Source organism: Chrysemys picta, chromosome 6, assembly GCF_011386835.1.
Source record: "Chrysemys picta bellii isolate R12L10 chromosome 6, ASM1138683v2, whole genome shotgun sequence".
Lineage (NCBI taxonomy): Eukaryota > Metazoa > Chordata > Testudines > Emydidae > Chrysemys > Chrysemys picta.
The window spans coordinates 24,245,215-24,265,931 of record NC_088796.1 but is presented as its reverse complement, the minus strand read 5'-3'; the positions used below and the strand labels follow the sequence as shown (position 1 = coordinate 24,265,931).

The window sequence follows — 20,717 nt, the reverse complement described above, 5'->3', positions numbered from 1 at the left end:
AAAAAATTGAAATAGTTTATTTGCTGCATAAGGAAACATTTTGTAAATTACATACAAGAACAAATGCTATGCTATAGTATATAATTTTCAATATTTCACAAAGATAATTGTAATAAATATGCATAACAAAACAAGGTAGAAGACTAAATCTGAACAGCAAACTTCAAAATGGTTTATCAAGTTTTAAACTTTGCAGCATTTGCATGCTTGAAATTTTTAAGTGCTGCAGAAAAGACGTCCTTTCACATTTCTTTGGAGTATTTTCCAAATTGTCTAACTATAAAATACTGTCCAAAATTAACAGGCATTAGTTAAACAACCTAAGAAAAGTAACAGAAAGGTCTAACTGATGCAAAGTTTTTAATCCTTTTGAGCTTTCTCATTGTTAGGAATTATCTGATGTAAGTGCACTATGTGTCCCGTAAGCCTGAGGCACTATAGATTCTGTCAAATTAGCAGTCTATAAACTTCATAGATTATGTAGCTCTGGAAATATCTCCATCAACAGGAATAAAACCAATGCAATAACAAACTGCAAGGTAGAATGGTTTTAACCCTTAAATGCACTGTGTTCTTAGAAATATTCTTTCATAGTTCTCTACTATACACTGTCATTTTACCATGAGGCATTTCCAATTCTACTTTTAATTCTTAAAAACAGACAAAGGCTTCAATGATGCCCTCTCCTGCCCAAGAAACTTGTAGAAATTATTGTTAGATGACAGCACAAATGTATCATGTATTCCTGCATTTGATGAAACAGCAGGATGAATTGTCATTTACACTTCAATGCTCTTGGATATGCTGACAGATCTATTATTTGATACAGTTTTTCTGAGCTGAGAATATTTTACTATGCTTTACTCTAGTCTAGCTGAATACTTTGGGTAAAAAGAGAGCCTTAAACATGGTTACCTAAAATATTTGTTAATATAGTTTAATGCAAACATCATGTAGCAAAATGGTTTAGTTACAAAAAAATTTCATTGGAGGGCCAATAAAAATATATTGAAGAGCAGATCTTTACAAAAGTGAGGTTAGGAACTGTGAGGCATTGACGCTCACTGTAAACATCCTGCATTCACTAGAATCCCTTGTTTCCTTTGAAGCATATGTATTATTTTTTCCTGAGCTCCATGGCCAACAGCAGTGTGAATATTTGCATAGACAGCTTGACCTACTGAAAAGGGTTATTTTGTACAGAACTTCTGAGGTTCATCTGATTTATGGTTTTACATTCTAAATTAGTTTTGTTTAGGTTATCAACTATTGTGTCCAATATTGAGACAATGCAATTGAATATAAAGATGTACAGCATGGATTTTACACACTCAGTGTACAATGGGCATGGTAACTCCTAATCCACGTTAATCTGGTTAAACATAAAACAAATTACAGGTAAATTTAGTTGCTTGATGTTCTGTCTTACTAAGCAAAATTCCGCACAAATATCTGCTTTTGTTCATTACTACATGGGTGAATGAACTTTGCCCAATGAAAGATCACATCTGGCAAGATGTCAGAAGCCTAAGGGCAAAAACACTGAGCAGACTAGATCACCCCACCTCCTTTTCAATATCCAGGAGCAGGACTCAGAATGGAGAACTTCACCTTTACCCAGGAGGTGTGACTATTTGTGTCAAGATGGAGTGTTGCATGCTGGGACCTGTTTCCCTCCCTGAAAGCATCTCCATATTGAAGAAGGAAGCCGTGAAGCACAACACAACACTGTGGACCACACTTTACATCTGGGGTGGCCAAAGTAACAACAGCTCTGAAAAATACTTACATTTTGTATATGAAAACATTACTCTGAAAACTTTGTGGGAAGGGAGAAGATGTGCAGATGCGTTAGGTCATAGTACATAGACTGAACAGGAAGATTGGCAGAGACAAATCCAGCTCACTAAAAAAAGCAGCAGGTTGGCAATATTAAATCTTGTGTTAAGGTGAACCTAGCTAAACACCATGGCAGCACTACAGGATTCAGTACAAACAGTTTGTTTCACTTTTTTTGTGATTGGCTTTTGCACATTGTTAAAATCTGTTTAAGCACTTTCTGGACATCTTCATCCATTTGACCCTAGACAGAAAGATGAAAAAAGTAAGTTTAATTCTATCACCTTTTTATTCTTTCAGAAATTTTACATCGTTTTAAAAGTATGTTAACCCCCCAACTCCCAATCTTTTCCAAGAGGATGTTGCTTTAAATTTCTGTTAAATATTCAGACCTTTTGTCTAGGGTAACCAAAAGATAAGAAGCTATTTTCATTATAGATTTGCAGAAGGGACCTCTTACATTAAAACACAACATACCTCACATGACTGAGAAATATGCAATCATACCTGCACAGCATAGAGAAGATGCATCCTGTAAACTGATACAATCTCCTGGTGCTGTTTCTTTGTTTCCTAAAAATAGTAAGATGCCAAGTCAAGGAATGTGCATGCAAATTCACTTAAAAAAATTACCACATCTCATTTTAGAGCACATGGATATCTACAGCTATGATAAAACAGGATCTTTACTTATATCAGAAAACTATCTTGCTCATCTGCAGGCATGCATTATACCAAGGAGTATTTTACAATCAGGCCAGCCAAAATAGGTCCCTTTGCAACGTACGGTCCACTAAGATGCTATAGCTTTATCTACACCAGGAAAGTATCTAGTGCAGCTGATTTCAGTGCTCAAAATGGTTTAGCTGCAGACAGACAGGATCAAACCACAGTCAGTTGCAATTTCTGAAACTGTAGCTGTTTTTTCCGCAAGGAAGCTAAACCACTGTTTTCAGCAACAGTTCAACTGCACCCATTGCCCACACCCCTTTGTCAGCAATGAGTAGATTTCTTAGTGCAGATGAGGTTCAAAAGGGTCCTGTCCTATGGTGCTCTGGCAAATTACTACATATTCAGCCAAAGACAAGCCCCTCTTCTGTGGTCACAGAATGCTGTGGCCCAAGAACCATCTCCCAGGTAAAGCTGAAGTTCTGTTTTAGAAACTAGGCTGAGAGAAGTGGGCCATACTACCCTAACATTATACCACCGCTTTCCTAAACTTATCAGGGGAGCGAGAGAGAGGAGACACCGACCCCACAATAGCCAGTAGCCTGGGGTCAGGGCAAATCCATGCTCTGCTGCAATCAGACCAGGGACTTCCACATCCCAGGCAAGCTTCCTGACCACCAGGCTATTGGCTATTTTTGGGTTGGCCTCTCATTCTTTCATAAAAAACCACCACTTTTAAAAAGGTCTCTGGTTCATCCCAATGTGGAATTTTTCACAGGAAGGGAAAACCATTTCCAGCCCACCTCTTGTGGTTAGGCAGTGGAGGAAAGGAAGCAGTTGGAGATGAGAGGCTCCTACAGAACTCTGGCAGTAGGCCATAAGCCTTCATTTCTAAGCAGGGCTATGTCTACACTTAAACTGCTACACCACCACTGTAGTGCTTCAGCATAGATGCTCACTACAGCGGTGGGAGGGGTTCTCCCATCGCTGTAGTTAATCCACCTCCTCAAGAGACAGTAGTTAGGTCAATGGAAGAAAAGGCAACTCAGAGCTTGTGCAGTAACTGTGGTTCTTCAAGATATGTCCCTATGGGTGCTCCACTTCAGGTGTGCATGTGTCTTTTGAGCCATTGATTGGAGATTTTCTGTTAGCAGTGTCCATTTGGCCTGTGGATGTGCTCTATGCTACCTCGTGTTATGCTCCCAGGTCACACAGAGCTGGGCGGGCAAACCACTCTCAATTCCTTCTCTAGCCGAACGTCCAACAAGAACAGTCTGAAGCAGAGGGGAAAGAGGGCAGGTAGTGGAGCACCCTATGGGTACTCCACTTCAGATGACACCCGAGAAGTATCCTCATAGGGAGAAGGGATCTTCGGAATCAAGTCTAAGACTGAAGACAGTACAGCAGAATCAAGTGCCGCATCAGACCTGACAGTGCAGACCAAGGCATAGTGTTTAGAAAAGGTATGCACTGAAGCTCATGCAGCAGCTCTGCAGTTCTCTGACACTGGAAATGTTTTTGAATAATGCTGTGGAAGTTGTTTGTGATCTTTGAGGAGGCAAAGCACCAGCTGCATCATAGCAAGCAGTAATACACACAGAGATCCATCTCACCAGTGTCTGTGAAGAGATTGTGGACCCCTTAGATCCTTCTGTGATGGAGACAAAGAGTTTAGGTGATTTCCGAAATTGCTTGGTCCTATTCAGATAAAAGGCCAATGCCTATCATATATCTAATGTATGAAGGGAAGTCTCCTGCTGAGGTTTATGTGGTTTAGGAAAAAATACCAGTAGATGAATAGACTGGCTAAGATAGCAATCAAACCCTTCAAAACTGCTGTTTTGATGCTGATTGGGTACCTGCTGAATGGAGGGTGGGAAGCTCTCTTCCTCTGGAATCTTTTTCTATCAGGCTCGGTGGTTCTGTGAAAGCCAAAAGAACTGAGCCAGGCATGATCTATGGGCAGTTTGAGACCCATAGGGTGTATATACCCAGAGACCTGAGCAGGGACCCTGGAGTCCTTCAGCGTGTGCAGAGGCTCAACCATAGTTAATGATCAGAAGCTCCTCTTGGGAAATGGGACGTCCTCAACTGTATTCTGGACTCTCTCAGGAATCATGACAACCGGAGCCAGGACACCCTATCCATGACAACTGCTGTGGAGATGGATCTAGCAGAAGTGTCTTCAGCATCCAAGGATGCTTGGAGAGAGGTTCTGACTAATAAATGACCCTCTTTAATAATGGCATGGAAGTGTTCTCTATGCTCCTGTGGAAGATGTTCAATAAAGGATGCAAACTTGTTGTAATTTGTGTAATCCTGTTTGGTCATGATCGCCTGATAGTTTGCAATCTGAAATTGGAGGGTCAGAGGTGAGCAGGTCCAACCTTTTCTGGTTCTTCTCCTAAGGAACAGACCTGTCTGTCTAGTTAGTTTATAGCATCCACCACCAAGGAATTAGGGAGGTAGGGAGGGCGGGGGAGAAGGATGTGGGGAGAGAGAAAACAAAAATGTTGAGTCCCTGGGAGGAACATAATATTTCTCATCCGCCTGTTTACAAGTTGGCAGGAGTTTGCCACACAGTCGTTGCTGGATCCAGAAATGCTTCGTTCATGGATACCGCAACCCAGGTGGGTGTCACTGACTGCAAAACGTCCAGGAGCTTGTGAAGTGAGTCTTTAACCTCCTCAAGACATATCTGGAGTATACCCACCACCCACTTCACAAGGTCCTGGAATTGACAAAATCAGTCATTGAAGGTGGTAGAGGCATGACCAACTTGTCTGGAGACGGAGATGAAATAGGGGCTTGAGGGGTAGCCTCTTTGCCCAAGGTAGCCTCCTGTTCCTCAAAGATCTCCTCATGTTGGGGATCCGGTGCAGGAGACTGTATGACCCTAGTGTCCTAATGCAGTGGAACCAGAGTTCTGGCAAATTGTTGCTGATACACTGCCCAGGGATCCCAGGATGGTCCCTAGGGAGGCCCCTATAGGAGAGGGGATGGTATGCAAGACTGATACCACCATCTCAGACATGGGTGAGGGTCTTTGTCAAAGTATGGATTCCTGTAATGATGCAGAGGGGAACCTCGCAGGGATAAGCAAGAGACTGACTGAAAGTTATCTCCATCCTCTTCAATGTCCTTCAATAGAGCGGGCCCCACTAGAAAAGTATGGAGAATCCTGTGGTACCAGGAAGCACTGATAATCCAAAGACCAGGGTCTCGGTACTGAGAATCACTCAGTACCCATAAGCAGGGGGTCCCTAACACTCACAAGTCCCTGGAGTAACAGACTCCTTTGGTATTGAGGGGTAGCCCTGTTAGTCTGAATCTGTAAAAAGCAACAGAGGGTCCTGTGGCACCTTTAAGACTTAGTCTTAAAAGGTGCCACAGGACCCTCTGTTACTTACGATTTTGTATCAGAGGGGTAGCCATGTTAGTCTCGAGCTGTAAAAAGCAACAGAGAAGTGGGCCTTCACCCCTGATAGCTTATGCGCCAATACATCTGTTAGTCTTAAAGGTGCCACAGGACACACTGTTGCTTTTTATGTTTTTGTGTGTGTTCATGAAGGTACCCTTCCACTCCCTAGGATTGTTTTCTTGCACACTTGGGCTGGGTCTGCATGGTAGCCCAGTTGACCCAAAATAACATGGAATCCTGGAGATGTAGCAGGCTCAGCAAGTGTTGCAATGTTTAACTAAACCTGAATCACCCCTGATAGAAAGCCGTAGGTGGTGATCCTACTTTCTCACAATAGAGGAGCACTCTGTTGTGTGTCTGCAGGATCAGGCTTTTGGGGGAGCATGGAGTGGTATATTTGAAATCTTGTGTCAATAACAGTGTTCTCAATTTAGTTGGTGTTGGTCCTGCTTTGAGCAGGGGGTTGGACTAGATGACCTCCTGAGGTCCCTTCCAACCCTAATATTTTATGGTTTATGGTTTATGGATGCAGCAATTGATTTGGTGCGCATAGGTGCCAGGGCCAATGGTTCGTGCTTCAATTTTGTCAGTACTGACTGAGCTGAGTGGGAAGGCACCATTGTTAAATATGAAGTAATCTGTGCTGATCTGGAAATAGATGATATCAGGGCCTTGTCAGTGCTGTGTTTCTCCTAAGTACTCCAGGATCTCCTTGCTCGTCAGTACCAGAGGAAGAGTCTTTCACCTCCATGGTACAGAGTCGAGAATTCAAGGCCTTTGACACCACAGATCTAGCAGGAAAATAGGACTTTTTCGGAGCTGGCTCCTTGTGGTGGGAGACCGAGCGCCTCCTCTTTGGAGCCTTCCCTGAGTCCTCTGAGATCTTTCCCTTCTCAGGCAAGAACTTAGACCCAGTGTCCTTTCAACTTTGGCTGTCAGGAGACAGATGTATGGGGGCAGGTAGGTAAGGGTCTCCTGACCTGACTCAGAAGCCGGTCGAAGGGAGTGCTCCATCACCATCACCATCATCATCTTCAGCGTGGTCTCCTGATCATTCCAAGCTCTAGATTTTAGAGCCAAGCAAAAATTGCACTTTTGGAAGAGATGGTACTCTCCCAAGCAATGGAAACACTTAGGCCAAATCTACACTACCCGCTGGATCGGCAGGTAGTAATCAATCTATCGGGGATCGATTTATCGCGTCTCATCTAGATGTGATAAATCGATCCCTGAATCGACGCCCGTACACCACCTCGGCAGGAGGAGTAAGCGGCGTCAACGGGGGAGCCGTGGCGACTTGCCGCCTTGAGGATGGCCAGGTAAGTTGAACGAAGATACTTCGACTTCAGCTACGCAAATAGCGTAGCTGAAGTTGCGTATCTTAGATCGATCCCCAGTGTAGACCAGCCCTCAGTAGCCATCACCGATCAGAATAACTTCCTGACAAGAGAGGCAGCATTTGGAAAACGCTCAGCCAGGCCCAATAAGGTCTCCAGAAAAAAATGGGGGAGGAAAATCGGAAACCTCTTAACTATCTAATTTTATATTAACTAACACTAACTAGAAACACTCAACTAAACAACTACAAAACACGCTGACACATGCACGAGGCGGCCACGCAGGAGCTCAGTTCTGGCAGAGGTGATACAGAAGGAACTGAGGGCGGTTTGCCTGCGCAGCCGTATATGCCTTTGGAGTGCAGCATTAGGTTGTACACAGCACAGGTGCAGGCTGAATGGACACTGCTAATTGAAAAATATCTGACCAAGGGCTCAAGAGGCGCATGCGCATCTGAAGTGGACCACCCATAGTGACACTACTCACAGAAAAATTCTTCTGTCAACCTAGTGCTATCTATACTGGGAGTAGGTTGGCTTAACTATGTCGCTCAGGAGTGTGGATTTTTCACAGCCCTCAGTGATGTAGCTGGGTCGACCTAATTTTTTAGTGTATACTTGACATAAGTGTTTTATTGTTTAAATGATTTACTAAATCTATTGCCCCCACTGGTATTCCTGCAAGGGACTAATTCTAGCCCCAGCACGACTAACTCCCACTGCCTGACTGGGGAGAAGGAAGAACAGGCACCAGGAAAGCTGTGTAACTCAGCAGGTTGGGAACTCAAATACAAGAGCTATCCTCCCCTGAGCTTGGTGCTTAAAGAGATCTGAAAAAAAGATGTGTGTTTGGGGGGAGGGTGGGATGGGGAGGTGTCTTTCATAATCTGGGAGCAGCAGCTTTGGTAAGACAATGCCTGAAGTGTGCTCCTCAGCAACCAGGCTCGATTCTTAACTTTTTTTTTTTTTTTTGGCCAGATCTGCGACTCCTGGCAGGCCTCTCAACACACCCACTTCAAGCACTGCCAGAGCAACTCCGTAACTCACAGCAAGAGCTTTTTGTGGTTTAAAAAATGCTTTGGGGCTCTGTCCAGCTTGGAAGTCTTCATGTTCTACGGGACTGGGCCTTTTACTTGTAAATGGGAAATCCCATTGAAGGTACAATTTTAAAATGATTTAAAGCAATTCACAAATTCTGAGAAAAAATCTTTTTTTTTTTTTTTTTTTTTTTAATATGAGTCTGTTTGGATAGAAACTTGTCTCAATCATAGCACCAGTGCCACACAAGTACACCACATTTTATGACAGTTATAACATCTTGGATCAACTATTAAACTTTGCTCTAACCGCCCAGCGTCTCAGCGGTTTGGATATCCATTTAAAGCTGTGGCTTTCTAAACTCTCATTTCTGCTATAGTTTAGTTTAGTTGTGACACAGCAAAATGAACTAATGTATTGAGATGTGATGACATCTGCTTCGGAGGTGCCATAATTATTTTATCAACCCAATTAATGCCAATTAATGCTTAACCTCAACACAGTAGCTTAAGCAACTGCATACTGTATATGCAGTCTCTTTCAATTATTGGGAACTGCTGCACTATTTCCCATATCTCCAGAGCAGAAAATGGAGTGAAGTTGACTGATTTAAGTGTGAGGCCTCTGGGGATATACTGCGACACAGTAACTCAGTTTTCTATTATTGCTGAAAGAGTGCATTGCTGTGACAATAATGAGGAATCACAGCTATCCGTTATAGCACATTTTATTGCATTGAGCATCCATTTCTCGTACTCAGTGGTTGTGCTTCACTTTAACGGGGCATACGAAACACTATAAGGAAGGCTTCCCATCCTATTAGCAATGAGAGCAGTTGGAGTTTATCAGTTAAGAAACCCACACTTACAGCCAGTTGATTTTGTAACTGTTTCACTTGTTGCTGTAATGCCTCCAGCTGTTGGCTTTGTCTTTTGGGTGCACTGGTTGAGTAGGAAAGCTGAGAAAGGCTGTTCAATGCTTCTTTTAACTTGCTAACTTCCTTGGACATCTCATTGATCTATCAAGGAAAAATGGTCCACGTGAAAGGATGCAAGAAATACTATTTTGCCATGTTTTGTTTAGAGAACATTTAAATAAATTAAAATTAATGGAGATATCCCATCTCCAAGAACTGGAAGGGACCTTGAAAGGTTATCGAGTCCAGCCCCCTGCCATCACTAGCAGGACCAAGTACTGATTTTGCCCCAGATCCCTAAGTGGCCCCCTCAAGGATTAAACTCACAACCCTGGGTTTAGCAGGCCAATGCTCAAACCACTGAACTATCCCTCCCCCCAATTTCTTTTGGATTCTGAAAAAACATCCCTACCTTGAACTGAGGCACAAGGCGCCTACTCAGTAAACAAAGGGTTGTAGTGCTCCCACCATGCTACAACCCTTTGTCTACACCAGGGATCAGCAGCCTTTGTCACACAGCCCATCAAGGAAAGCCCCTGGCGGGGCGGGGCGGTTTGTTTACCTGCCACATCCGCAGGTTCGACCAATCGCGGCTCCCACTTGCCGCAGTTCGCCGGTCAAGGCCAATGGGGGCAGCGGGAAGCGGTGCAGGCCGAGGGATGTGCTGGCTGCCACTTCCTGCCGCCCCCAATGGCCTGGAGGACGAACTGCGGCCAGTGGGAGCCGCGATTGGCCGAACCTGCGGACGTGGCAGATAAACAAACCAGCCCGGCCTGCCAGGGTGCTTACCCTGGTGGGCCGCGTGCCAAAGGTTGCCTATCCCTGGCCTACACAAAGATGGCTGGGCTGTAGCTCTCTCTCAGCCAGCTCTGCAGTGCCTCCTCCCCACCCTGCAAGCCAGCAGGCAGTTCTAGCTCCTCACCAGTACTGGGAGGTCTGCATGCAGATAGATGTGTGTCCTCCCAACTGGCTACTCTCTCCATCTGCCTCTCCCAGAAATTCTCTCTCTCCTACTTACCTTTCTACCTCTATTTCCTTCCCCCCCAAATCTCTGGCATGCTACTCTTCTCCTGCCCACATCTCCCCCACCATTCTGGCTCTGTCGCTGCCGAAGCCTCTTGGCTCACTGTCAAATTTCCCTCCACCATCCTGATCATTTTATGCATTCAGTTTCTGCTAGCAAATCTGCTTTTGTACAGAATTCTCACATTTCCAAATGGAAACACATTGCTTTAACAATACATGTGAAGCAATATTTACACCATTGAGGTATTGCGTTTACTGACGCTATGGGCACAGCCTCTGAATACATTGATGTCTGAAGACAGAAATGCAGCTCGCTTGGGTCAAGTCTACAGCCAGCTGAATGTTATGAAGACAGCTACCACATCTGTGGCCCATTTTCTATTATAAGAACTCTGTGCTCTCAGATATCCCAATTATGGAAAAAGACGAGTAGGGATGGGTGAAATGATCTGGGTAAAATAAGAACTATAGGATCTTTGGTCACTTGTGCATCTTTATTTAGGTTTGCAAAACTTCTCTCCCTGTGGATCTCTCACTGTTCTAACTCCCACTTTCATCATTTCAAAATAGGAGTCCAAGCACTCAGGCAACTGGGCCACATATGACTTCACCTAATAGTGACAGATCATGCAGCTCTCCTTGTGGGGACCTCCGCAGGGTCAACTATGCATTTAGCCAAACAAGCTTTTATCAGTATTAAAGATGGTATTCTGGGACCTGAGATTACAAGACAGAAAGATGTACTCAAAAGTTATACTCCATGACACTTTGTTTAATATGGAGCTGTGAACTGCATGCATTACTCAAATTGTTTTACAAGGTCTAAACATTCAGGAAACCCAATCTCTTTAATGAATTACTAACCTTTTTATCTTTATCTTCTTCTAGCTTTGATGAGCTTTCTGCATATCTTTTCATGTCAAGAAGATCTTCTTGAGCTTGATGGTACTTACGGTAAAGTCCATTTATTTCCTGCTCCTTAGCCTCAAGGAGAGTTTGAGCACCTTCTTTTTCCTCTTTTAATTGCAAAACTTCATTTCTCAATTGGGCAGCATCTAAGGACACGTTCTCTTTCTCTTTCACTAAATCCTTTAGTTTGGATGACAAAATATTAACTTCACCTTCTAACGATGACTGGAGTTTTTCATATGAAGCTCTGGGCACCATCGCTTCGTTAATTGCAGCTTTTTCTTCCAACAATTCCTTCTGCAGATTTCTTACCTCAGTTTCCTTGTTAATAAGCTCTTCCTTAAGTTCATTTATTTCTTCCTCCATTTCCTTTGCCGTACACCTGAGAGCAGTTACCACCTCAAGATGCTCAGCAACTGGTATAGAGTTTTGTTTCTGAGTATCTATCAGTTGCTTGAGCTGTGCTGCTTCATTTAATACCTGTGTGTACTGGGACTTCATGTCAGATAATGCATCTTCAGCTTTATCTTTCAATGAATTTGTTACCCGCATCAGTTTCTCATGCTCATCTCTAGAAATGTATTCCAAAGCTACATCCTCTAATGCTTTCCTCTTCCTATAATCTTCAAGCTCTGTTTGTGCTTCTTTGTACAACTGAGACAGCTCACTAACTTGTCTGTGTAGGTCATCTATCATTCTAATCCTTGCTTCTTTCATCTCCCGAGGTTCATCACTGGATTCCAACTGCATCTGATTTAACTTGTCTTGTAGTCTTTTGATTTCTTCTTGCCCTTCTTTGTATCTCTCAATCAACAAAGCTTTCTCTTGGTTAATGTTCTCAATTATTGAACAATAAGAATTTTTTATTTCCTCACATTCTTCCACAGACATTTTGCTAGTAACGTTCTGCTCTCTTTCTTCAAGTTTTTCCTGTAACTCTCTCACTTTCACTTTATGCCTTTCACTTTCCTCTAATGCTTTCCTGAGTTCTTGCTTTAGCACTTCAATTTCCTCACATGCAACCTTCAGTTCATGGACATCCGAGTAAGTATCTTTGTTTTCAGAAGCAACAAGACCCAATTTCATCTGCTTTTGTACATTCAAGACCTCTTTCATAGCTTCTTCATACCGGCATTGGGTTTCTTTAAGTTTCTGGCTAAGATCAGAGCTGTTTTCTGAAATATCTGCGCTGTTTAAATGAATTGTTTCTGGGATTCTAGACTGAAGTTGGGTCTCTAAGTACTTTCTTTTTGCTTCGGAATTATCTAATTTCCTCTGTACATCCTTTAAATCTTCTTGTAGATGCTTAATTTTTACTTCATTGTTGTTTGTTGACTTCTCTTGAGTTTGTGTTGCATTTAATGAGGATGATTTTAGCTCCTGAGCGGAGGTTTGACTTTGTCTGTCCACTGACTGATCAAACTCTGTTTGGGTGGAATGATAGGAATCTAGGGTGGAATCCATTTCTGTTTCTCTGGGTGCTTTTTCCTGCATAAAAAGCGTTAAGTGTTTATAAAACAATGTTATTGAGTAGATTAAGTAAGGGAACTCTTACTATGTGTGCTCTACAGAGATGGACAATAAAAACATTGTGGGCTAGATTTTCAGCAGAGCTCACCACGCAAATTAAGATAGTGGGGGCTAAAATCATCTAAATACCTGAGATGATTTCTGTAGCACAAAAAGGATCAAAGGCTATGAGAGTTAAAATTCTGAAAACCTCAATCATTAGCCAGAGTTCTGAAATAATTAACTCCATCTTAAGAAAAAGGCTGTCAACTAATTTATGGGAAAAACGAAAATTGCAAACAATGATTTAATATTCAAAGAAAGTTTCCTCTTGATTTCTTGAAACTCTTACTATCTACAAACTGTCTTTTAATTTATCTTCACAGCACATCACTATAAAACAAAGTAGCTATTTATTCTGCTATTCAAGAACTGAAAGATCCCCTTTGCTTTGAATTAGGCACAAAAATGTAATACATACCTGTAATTTGTCTTGTAACTCCTTATTGTGTAGTGTTAGAGAAGCAATTTTTGCTTGCAACAATACAAGCAGATCTTGCTGGTCAGTTTCAGAACTTATATCCAGTAAGCTATCAGCACCTTTAAAATAAATGGTTTTAAACCATTTAAAACAACTGAAGTGATGACGTAGTGACTGTAGCAAAAGCAGGCACTATCTACAGGAGGGATAGCTCAGTTGTTTGAGCATTGGCCTACTAAACCCAGGGTTGTAAGTTCAATCCTTGAGGGGGCCATTTGGGGGGGGAAGGATGGTACTTGGTCCTGCTGTGAAGGCAGAGGGCTGGACTTGACCTCAGGATCCCTTCCAGTTCTATGAGATAGGTATATCTCCATATATATCCTTTCATATAAAATCATTATAACTTTGAGATGGAGTGAACTTGGTTTTTTTCATAAGAACGGCCTTACTGGGTCAGACCAAAGGTCCATCTAGCCCAGTATCCTGTCTTCCGACAGAGACCAATGCCAGGTGTCCTAGAGGGACACCATTAATATGCCAAATGAAGGAATTATTTCTAGCTAGATTTCTAAAAACTGTTTAATCACTGGTAGGTACATCAGTTTTTTCTAAAGAGTTACAATGCCGAAACCATTCTCTAATACCATTACCATTATTCCTACATTTAAATGGTTCTAAAAGACAGTTGATAAAAAGAATAAGCTTTGAGAATTAACGAAGGCTTTATTATTCACCTTACCTGTAGTGCTGTCACTCAGTCTATCCTTGTTATCTCGCTGAATGGAGCTGATCTCTTCCTGTGAGACACAAGAAGACAATCCTTTCACTTCAAGAAGTTCTATGAACAGTGGCAGGCACTTTGTTAGCACTAAATAACTTGCTACTGTAGTGTTAAGATGCAAAACATTTACTCATTTATTGTGAATTACCACCACATTTACTGAAAGAAAATATCAAAATAAGTTTACGAAGTATATGCCCTTTGTTTTTACACACATTATAAACCATTTATCTCTCAAAATTCAACAATTCACAGTGGATCTCCCAGTCACTGATTGTGGATTATCAAAGTTCTATACTTTTATCCTCTTAAATACAGCCAAAGTTTGTTAAAAACAACAGAACAGCAAGAGCAAATATACCTTGCATACTTGTTCAGCGAAGAACGCCTGTCCTTTTCCAGCAATTGGAGTTGAGGTTGCTGAACGTGGAGAGGACAAATCACTAAACTGAAAAAGAAGTGTGTGTGTATGTATATATTAGGGAGTTCTACTGCCTGTGTTAACATATGCAATAATTCTGTGTTAGCACCAAAGAGCAAACCTAATTACTCAATGCTCAATGTTAACACACATGCATTATTTCCAGACATGAGCAATGTTTCAGTTTAATAACCTATTTCTTAAGCTGTAATTCAATCCTATATTATATATCTTGCCTGCTCTCTCCCCTTATTGGATTTCTACAGCTACCTGTATGTGGAAGTGCATTTTAAGCCATTCATCAAAAGAGAAGACCTTTACTTTCCAAGAGACCACCTTTATGTGCAGCTTTTAGACCATGCCACATTACTAGTAGCCTTCTTAGTAACTGTACCCAATATGGGTTTTCAAGATGTCATCCTAACCTCAGAAAAAAAATCTACTCATGACACGAGACAGACATATAAAATAACAGAGCAAATTTTGCCAGCATCATTCGCATTATGCTCTAGATCTTTCCCATCCCACTACAAATATCAAAATGTTCAAACTTGGACTTTTTCTTTACCTGGATAGGACTGATAGGAGGAGGTGGGGCTTTGCGTTTTTTTGGAGTTCCACTTCTTTCTGAACTTAATTTAGAGACTTGGTCATGCTGAAATTTTCACAGGCCAGAGAATGGAGGTGTGTTAGTTTGGTTAGTAAAGTCTGAGTAAGCAGTTTTATTAAAACCCCCACATAACTTGAGCAGTTTGTTCCTTGTCTCATTCAAGCTTCTCCACAATAACTGCATTGCTATAATAGGCAAGATACTAGGCAGGCTTGAAGACAAGGATGACCCCCACCCCCCTTGCAATTCATGCTTCAGCAAAAACAAAGATTTAGTGAAAAAGCACAAGCTGATGAGAGGTTTAGCATTTACTAGTAATCTCAAATACACCTCTACCCCAATATAACACTGTCCTCGGGAGCCAAAAAATCTTACCGCGTTATAGGTGAAACTGCGTTATATCGAACTTGCTTTGATCCACCGGAGTGCGCAGTGCCCCTCCCCCCGCCCCGAGCACTGCTTTACCGCGTTATATCCAAATTCGTGTTATATCGGGTGGCATTATATAGGGGTAGCGGTGTACTTCATTTGTTCATGGCTTAATTAAGTGACCATGAATGGCCATTATTTTTCCTCTCCGTCAATTACTCTTGTGTTCGGACAGCTTGAAAGACCTATTTCTTCCATAAGGGGAGTGCCTGAATCAGTCACTCCATGGCTTCTCACTTTAATGGGGTGTGCACCCTCCAAAATACTATGCCCCTAATAAGTGCTATTAGGGCATTTTTATTGCTTCAACCTGGTGGGATTTTCACCACTGGGATCTCCCGCAAAGGGCATTCCAGCAATACCCCTTGTAACCTTGGAATGTGTGTTTCATGTTGGAAATCTGAAAAGCTTTGCCTCTGCTTGTCTCCATAATCAAGGTGTAAGAAAGTCCAGTCTTGGGGCCTAAACTCTCGAGTTTTTCCACAAGAGTTTGTGCTTCCTTTTCCCAACCACAGAACCACACCCTTCCCCCCAGCACCCTTTTCCTGCCTCTCCAAAGCTGATTGGTTATTGAATCTTGTAAGAGGCCTTGTTAAAAAAAAAAAGCTGATTAAAGCAATATGTTTCTGCAACATGCTTCTACCATGAGCAACTCGAACATTCATACTATAGAACATTGTAATTACAGGTAAATCTCAGAGTGACATTTATTAGTGCTTTTAAGCATATGCCATTGATCATTTTCACAGGAAGTTACAAACCTGTATAGTCTGAATATTTTCAAGTAACACAAGAGACAAATACCTGCTTTGGCTTTGTTGGTGACTTCGTATCTGTAGAGCAGGAAGGGGGAAAAGTGTTTTATGTTAAATACAATTAAGGAAAAAAAGCAATAATGTCTTTGCGTGGCCCCACCCACCCCTAACTGCCTGCAATGCCAGCCTGGATATCCCATTTGTCTGCTTCTCCAACAAGTCTTGTGCATTTCTTTCATGCTGCCTACATAATTGGAATACCCTTCCTGAGAGAGTCCACACGGCCACTCCCCTCTTTACATTAGAGCCTCTCCATGACATCCATCACTGGGAAGCATCAACAAAATTAGCCAGCTAAGAACTTTAATTTATTCCCTTCACAGAATAAAAAGCACAACTCCATGCTGTGTGCTAGCCCTTGCTATGTTACTGCAGTAATTTCCCTCTGTTCCTCCTCCTCGTAGCTACTCCCCATTGCTCTGCTAGCCCCCTAGGATACTAGCGGACACGTTTTTTGGAGCAGGGATCACTTCTGTGTTTTGGGAGGCACCTAGCAAACTGGGTGCAGTGCGAAGTTAAACAGCCATGCTAATTATCTGCGAGAACTAGCTCATTTCAAGATATTGCAAAAAGTAAATTCACTTCTTGTTGAAAACAGATCTGGTCAGTTAAAACTGACACATTATTTCCTCTCACATACCGGCATCTGGAGAGATCTTCGACAGGAGGAGGCTCTGAATCCCAGCGTTCTCAGAGAGCTTTGAGTAATGTAGGGCATCGTGTCCAAGGGCATCTACAAGGCTGAAGTCAGCACCCTTTCTAATCAAGGTTTCCACAATGTTAAGGCCTCCACCTTCACAAGCCAGCATCAAAGCAGTTCTAGAGAAACACACAGAGCCCAAGTGTGAAGATTCTACTCTTAAGGTACGTCTATACTTACTTCCTGGTCCGGATGTAAGTGATCGATCTTCTGGGATCGATTTATCGCGTCTTGTCTAGACACGATAAATCAATCCTGGATCGATCCCGGAAGTGCTTGCCGTCGACGCCGGTACTCCAGCTCAGCGAGAGGAGTACGCGGCATCGAGGGGGGAGCCTGCCTGCCGCGTCTGGACCCGCGGTAAGTTCAGACTAAGGTACTTCGAATTCAGCTACGTTATTAACGTAGCTGAATTTGCGTACCTTAGTCCGAAGTGGGGGGTTAGTGTGGACCAAGCCTTAGGGCTGTAGCTTTGTCATATGACTTTTTTGGAAAAAACATTCTGTGACATGGACAAATCGATAAAATCCAAGATTTTTTTTTTTTTAAATTAACATGCACAATTTCTCTCCTCATTTCTCCCCACACACCTGCCCCTGCTGCCCCAGGGCCTTTTTGAGGAATTTGGCATTCTGAACCTTGCTCCATCTTGCATGAAGGTACCAAGAGTTGGTACCTGATTGGCAGCTTTTATCAGCAGGTTGTCCAGTTTTCAAAAGGAGTGGCACAGAAGCAGCTTCTGATTAGAAAGTCTATCAGATGCCAGAGCCAAGATCAAACTACAGCCCTGAGAGTCATGGTGCAGTACAAGAGCATCTATTTGAATACAGCTGCATTTCACTCATTGCTTTTAAGTGAACGCAGATACAATCATGGAGATTTACTCATTTCAGCCCAAAAGCAAAATAAATTGAAAAGCCCCTTGTGAGAATAAGTAAGAGGCATAGTTAGGGAGGACAGCTCAAATCTCCTCTAGAAAACCAAAATATCTTGTTATCCCACAAAAGACTTAGCAGTCAATCCCAAATCCAAGGCTAGGCAACCTACAAACAGCGTTAAGAGCTTGGAATAGTGTTTTGCATGCAGCAAGAGTACACTGTATTTTTTTTAAAATCCTTCCAAGTTACTTGCAGGGATGAAGAGTTTTATCAAAAGTACTTTACTGCATACTAGTATTTGTTTACCCTCCTGTGAAAAATACTCTGCCCTCAGCTTGAAAATAGGTCTAATAGATTGGTGTTTTTTAGTTTGTGCTTTGAAATAAACAGACGTGAACACTGTCAAACACTCTCATAGCAATGAATTCTTTCCTTCCATATTTGTCAAAACATTATAGCAATCCTTTCACCCACCACGTGAGGGCAGAAGCATGGTGGGAAGATGGCAGTTGCACTGCTGTGTGTTAAAACAGTAGTGGAAGGGAGGAAAGTGAAGAATATCACATTCAAGTGAAATTGCAGAGATGATTTTTGATGGGCAGCGTAATTGCCCAATTGGAATTTGGACAGGACATCCAAGTTGGACAACCCCAATTTTTATTTTTTCATACTAAGAGAGCTTACATAATAAGTTAGTGATATATATCTCTGCAAAATTGGATATATAATACGTTCAGCTAGTCTTCATACGAGGAGGAGAGGGCAAAAAGAAAACCAGTGTTTCTCATTTAGTACCATCTTCCTCCCTTCTATTCACTGTTAATGTTTTCTAAAAAGAGCAGGAATGAGACTACTGTGCTGTCTACTGAAGAAGGAAATGCTCTCACACAAGTGGACAATGAACTTTCAAGAGTTTCCATAGAGTCAGCAGAAAGCCTGTGAGCAAAAGGTAGAAAGATCTCTCAGAGTGGACAGCACTGTAGGTTCACAACAAGGCCAAGGCCATTCAGCAATTGGACAAAGGGGCTAGTTTTCTTCTTAGAAAAGCTGAGAACAAAACACTGCTCTAATGCACTTAGTCTGTATCAGTCCAAAGTAAGGGCTAACTCTTATTTTTCCCATATGCTGCCAAGGAATAGTAAAGTGCTCTAAATTATCTTATCATGCATTACAAAGTGTAAATGCCAAATCTCTTCAGCAATCCATTTTGCTGTGGCAATTTCAATACTGGTTTATAAAACAGTTCATACATTTTAAAAATTCCATCAACAAAATTAAAAAGAAAAAGTGGGGAAATGCTCTTGGGATGCTCTTGTTTAAAAAGCAATTTTGACAAATCAGGAGCCTAAAAAAATTCAACATATTACTAAATGGTGCAGCTATAGAGAAGCCAGCATTTCCATCGTGGAGTCCTTTGTTGTGTCTTCTCTTGCAGTTTTCCAGCATCTGATCATCACTGTACTTCAATGGCATTTTAGATAGGAAAAAGCCTTCTGGAAACATGTCTTGTAGTTACTGGAGCCAACTTGGAAATGTGGACTCAAGTCAGACATGGGAAAAATCCAGTGGAGAAAACCAAGCTGCCTTCAAAAGAGCGTATATGAATGTTATTGGCCAGATTCTTGTAGGAGGGACATTTAAGTGTGATTTGCTCCCATTTTACACCACTCTGGAAGTCTGAAGACTGTCTTAAAGGGGCCATCTGGCCCTATGTATTTACCCTTTCAAATTTTACTTTAGCCACAGCTCTCCGCACACGCACCAAGCCTTCTCTCACAGCCAGGTGACACCTCTTATAAAATTGTCAGCGTTTACTATTAATGACAGTTCTGGGGAAGTATGATCAAAAAAGAAAAACTTCATTTCAAAAGGTCAATATAATGGAATTCATTAATACAACAAAGCTATTTTGTTGTACCTTCCATTTTTGTCCCTGGAATTGATGTCCGCTCCGTGATCCAGAAGATGTTTACATATCTCAGCATGGCCATTTTGTACTGCGAGCACCAGGGGTATATTCCCATCCTAGGAACACATTTAAGAAACTATGAACAAGAATGAATCCATCAACCCCCCCAAAAAACAACTCCCAGTTAATTTAAATGTTAATTATGACGCTTGTTGCCACAGAGCATGAATTGTAAGGCATATCCAGTACAATTTCCCCTTCATAAACAATGGATTTTTCTTCTTTCGTTTGTTATGAAACAAGTGGCAATGTAATTTGGCTTAATTTAATCCCTTGCCTGAGCATCCACAGAGATATCAGTCAGCACAGCTTTAGGAATGCTGCTGGTTATCGGTTCTCCCTTTGCTCTTTGGTTAACTCTACAGCAGGTCACAGCAGGTCTTTTAGGTCCTAGATAAGTCATTTAATTTCTTAAGAAATATTTCCACAATAAGTGGTGAGTTTAAACACTAATTAGGTAAATAGAATCAAAAGGACAAGGTTTCACACCAGATAAGTCTTCAAGTGAGACAAATTCTAAGTATAAGTTTTGTGACAGAGCCAATAACAGGTATGGCAGGTGTGAAGAAAGAAGTTTCTCTGACTGGAGAAATGATATCTAGTTCAGACAGCATGGATGAGGGTTTTTATGCCTGAACTCTGGAACGCCACCAGTCTTTTGTCATGCAAGATATAATTATTTAGGAGAACCTCAAAAGCGTGGATGCCACTCAGCGATTTGTGTTGTCCATGGACGTTTCATGGTGGCTACTCTACTTTAAATTAACTTCTCTGAAACCTTAAGGATACAGAGTACAGCCAGCAAAAGTGGACTCCATCCACAATGTCTCTATGGATTCAGAGAAGGATGATCCAGTGGTTAGGGTGCTAGCCTGGAAGACGTGGGTTCAATTTTCTGCTCCACCACAGATATCCCGTCTGACCTAGGGCAAAGCACTTAAGTGTCTGTGTCTCGGTTCCCCATCTATA

At 42.0% G+C, this 20,717-nt stretch overlaps 1 protein-coding gene across 6 annotated transcripts in view; it reads right to left on the bottom strand.

Annotated features, from left to right (window-relative positions):
* RAI14 (retinoic acid induced 14) overlaps positions 1–20,717 on the bottom strand; it is a 128,561-nt gene continuing 107,844 nt past the window's right edge. For 3 of the 6 annotated variants that reach the window (XM_065598841.1, XM_065598842.1, XM_065598840.1), the window contains 11 exons: positions 19,698–19,804; positions 16,842–17,020; positions 16,191–16,219; positions 14,916–15,002; positions 14,288–14,374; positions 13,885–13,942; positions 13,146–13,264; positions 11,111–12,643; positions 9,173–9,322; positions 2,347–2,412; positions 1–2,083 (listed from right to left, as the gene is read on the bottom strand). In XM_065598841.1, the coding sequence (XP_065454913.1) occupies positions 2,006–2,083; positions 2,347–2,412; positions 9,173–9,322; positions 11,111–12,643; positions 13,146–13,264; positions 13,885–13,942; positions 14,288–14,374; positions 14,916–15,002; positions 16,191–16,219; positions 16,842–17,020; positions 19,698–19,804 (2,493 nt within the window). In that variant the 3' untranslated portion in view covers positions 1–2,005. The remainder of the gene's footprint in view (positions 2,084–2,346; positions 2,413–9,172; positions 9,323–11,110; positions 12,644–13,145; positions 13,265–13,884; positions 13,943–14,287; positions 14,375–14,915; positions 15,003–16,190; positions 16,220–16,841; positions 17,021–19,697; positions 19,805–20,717) is intronic. The other 3 variants (XM_065598844.1, XM_065598845.1, XM_065598843.1) reach the window with 1 other exon arrangement.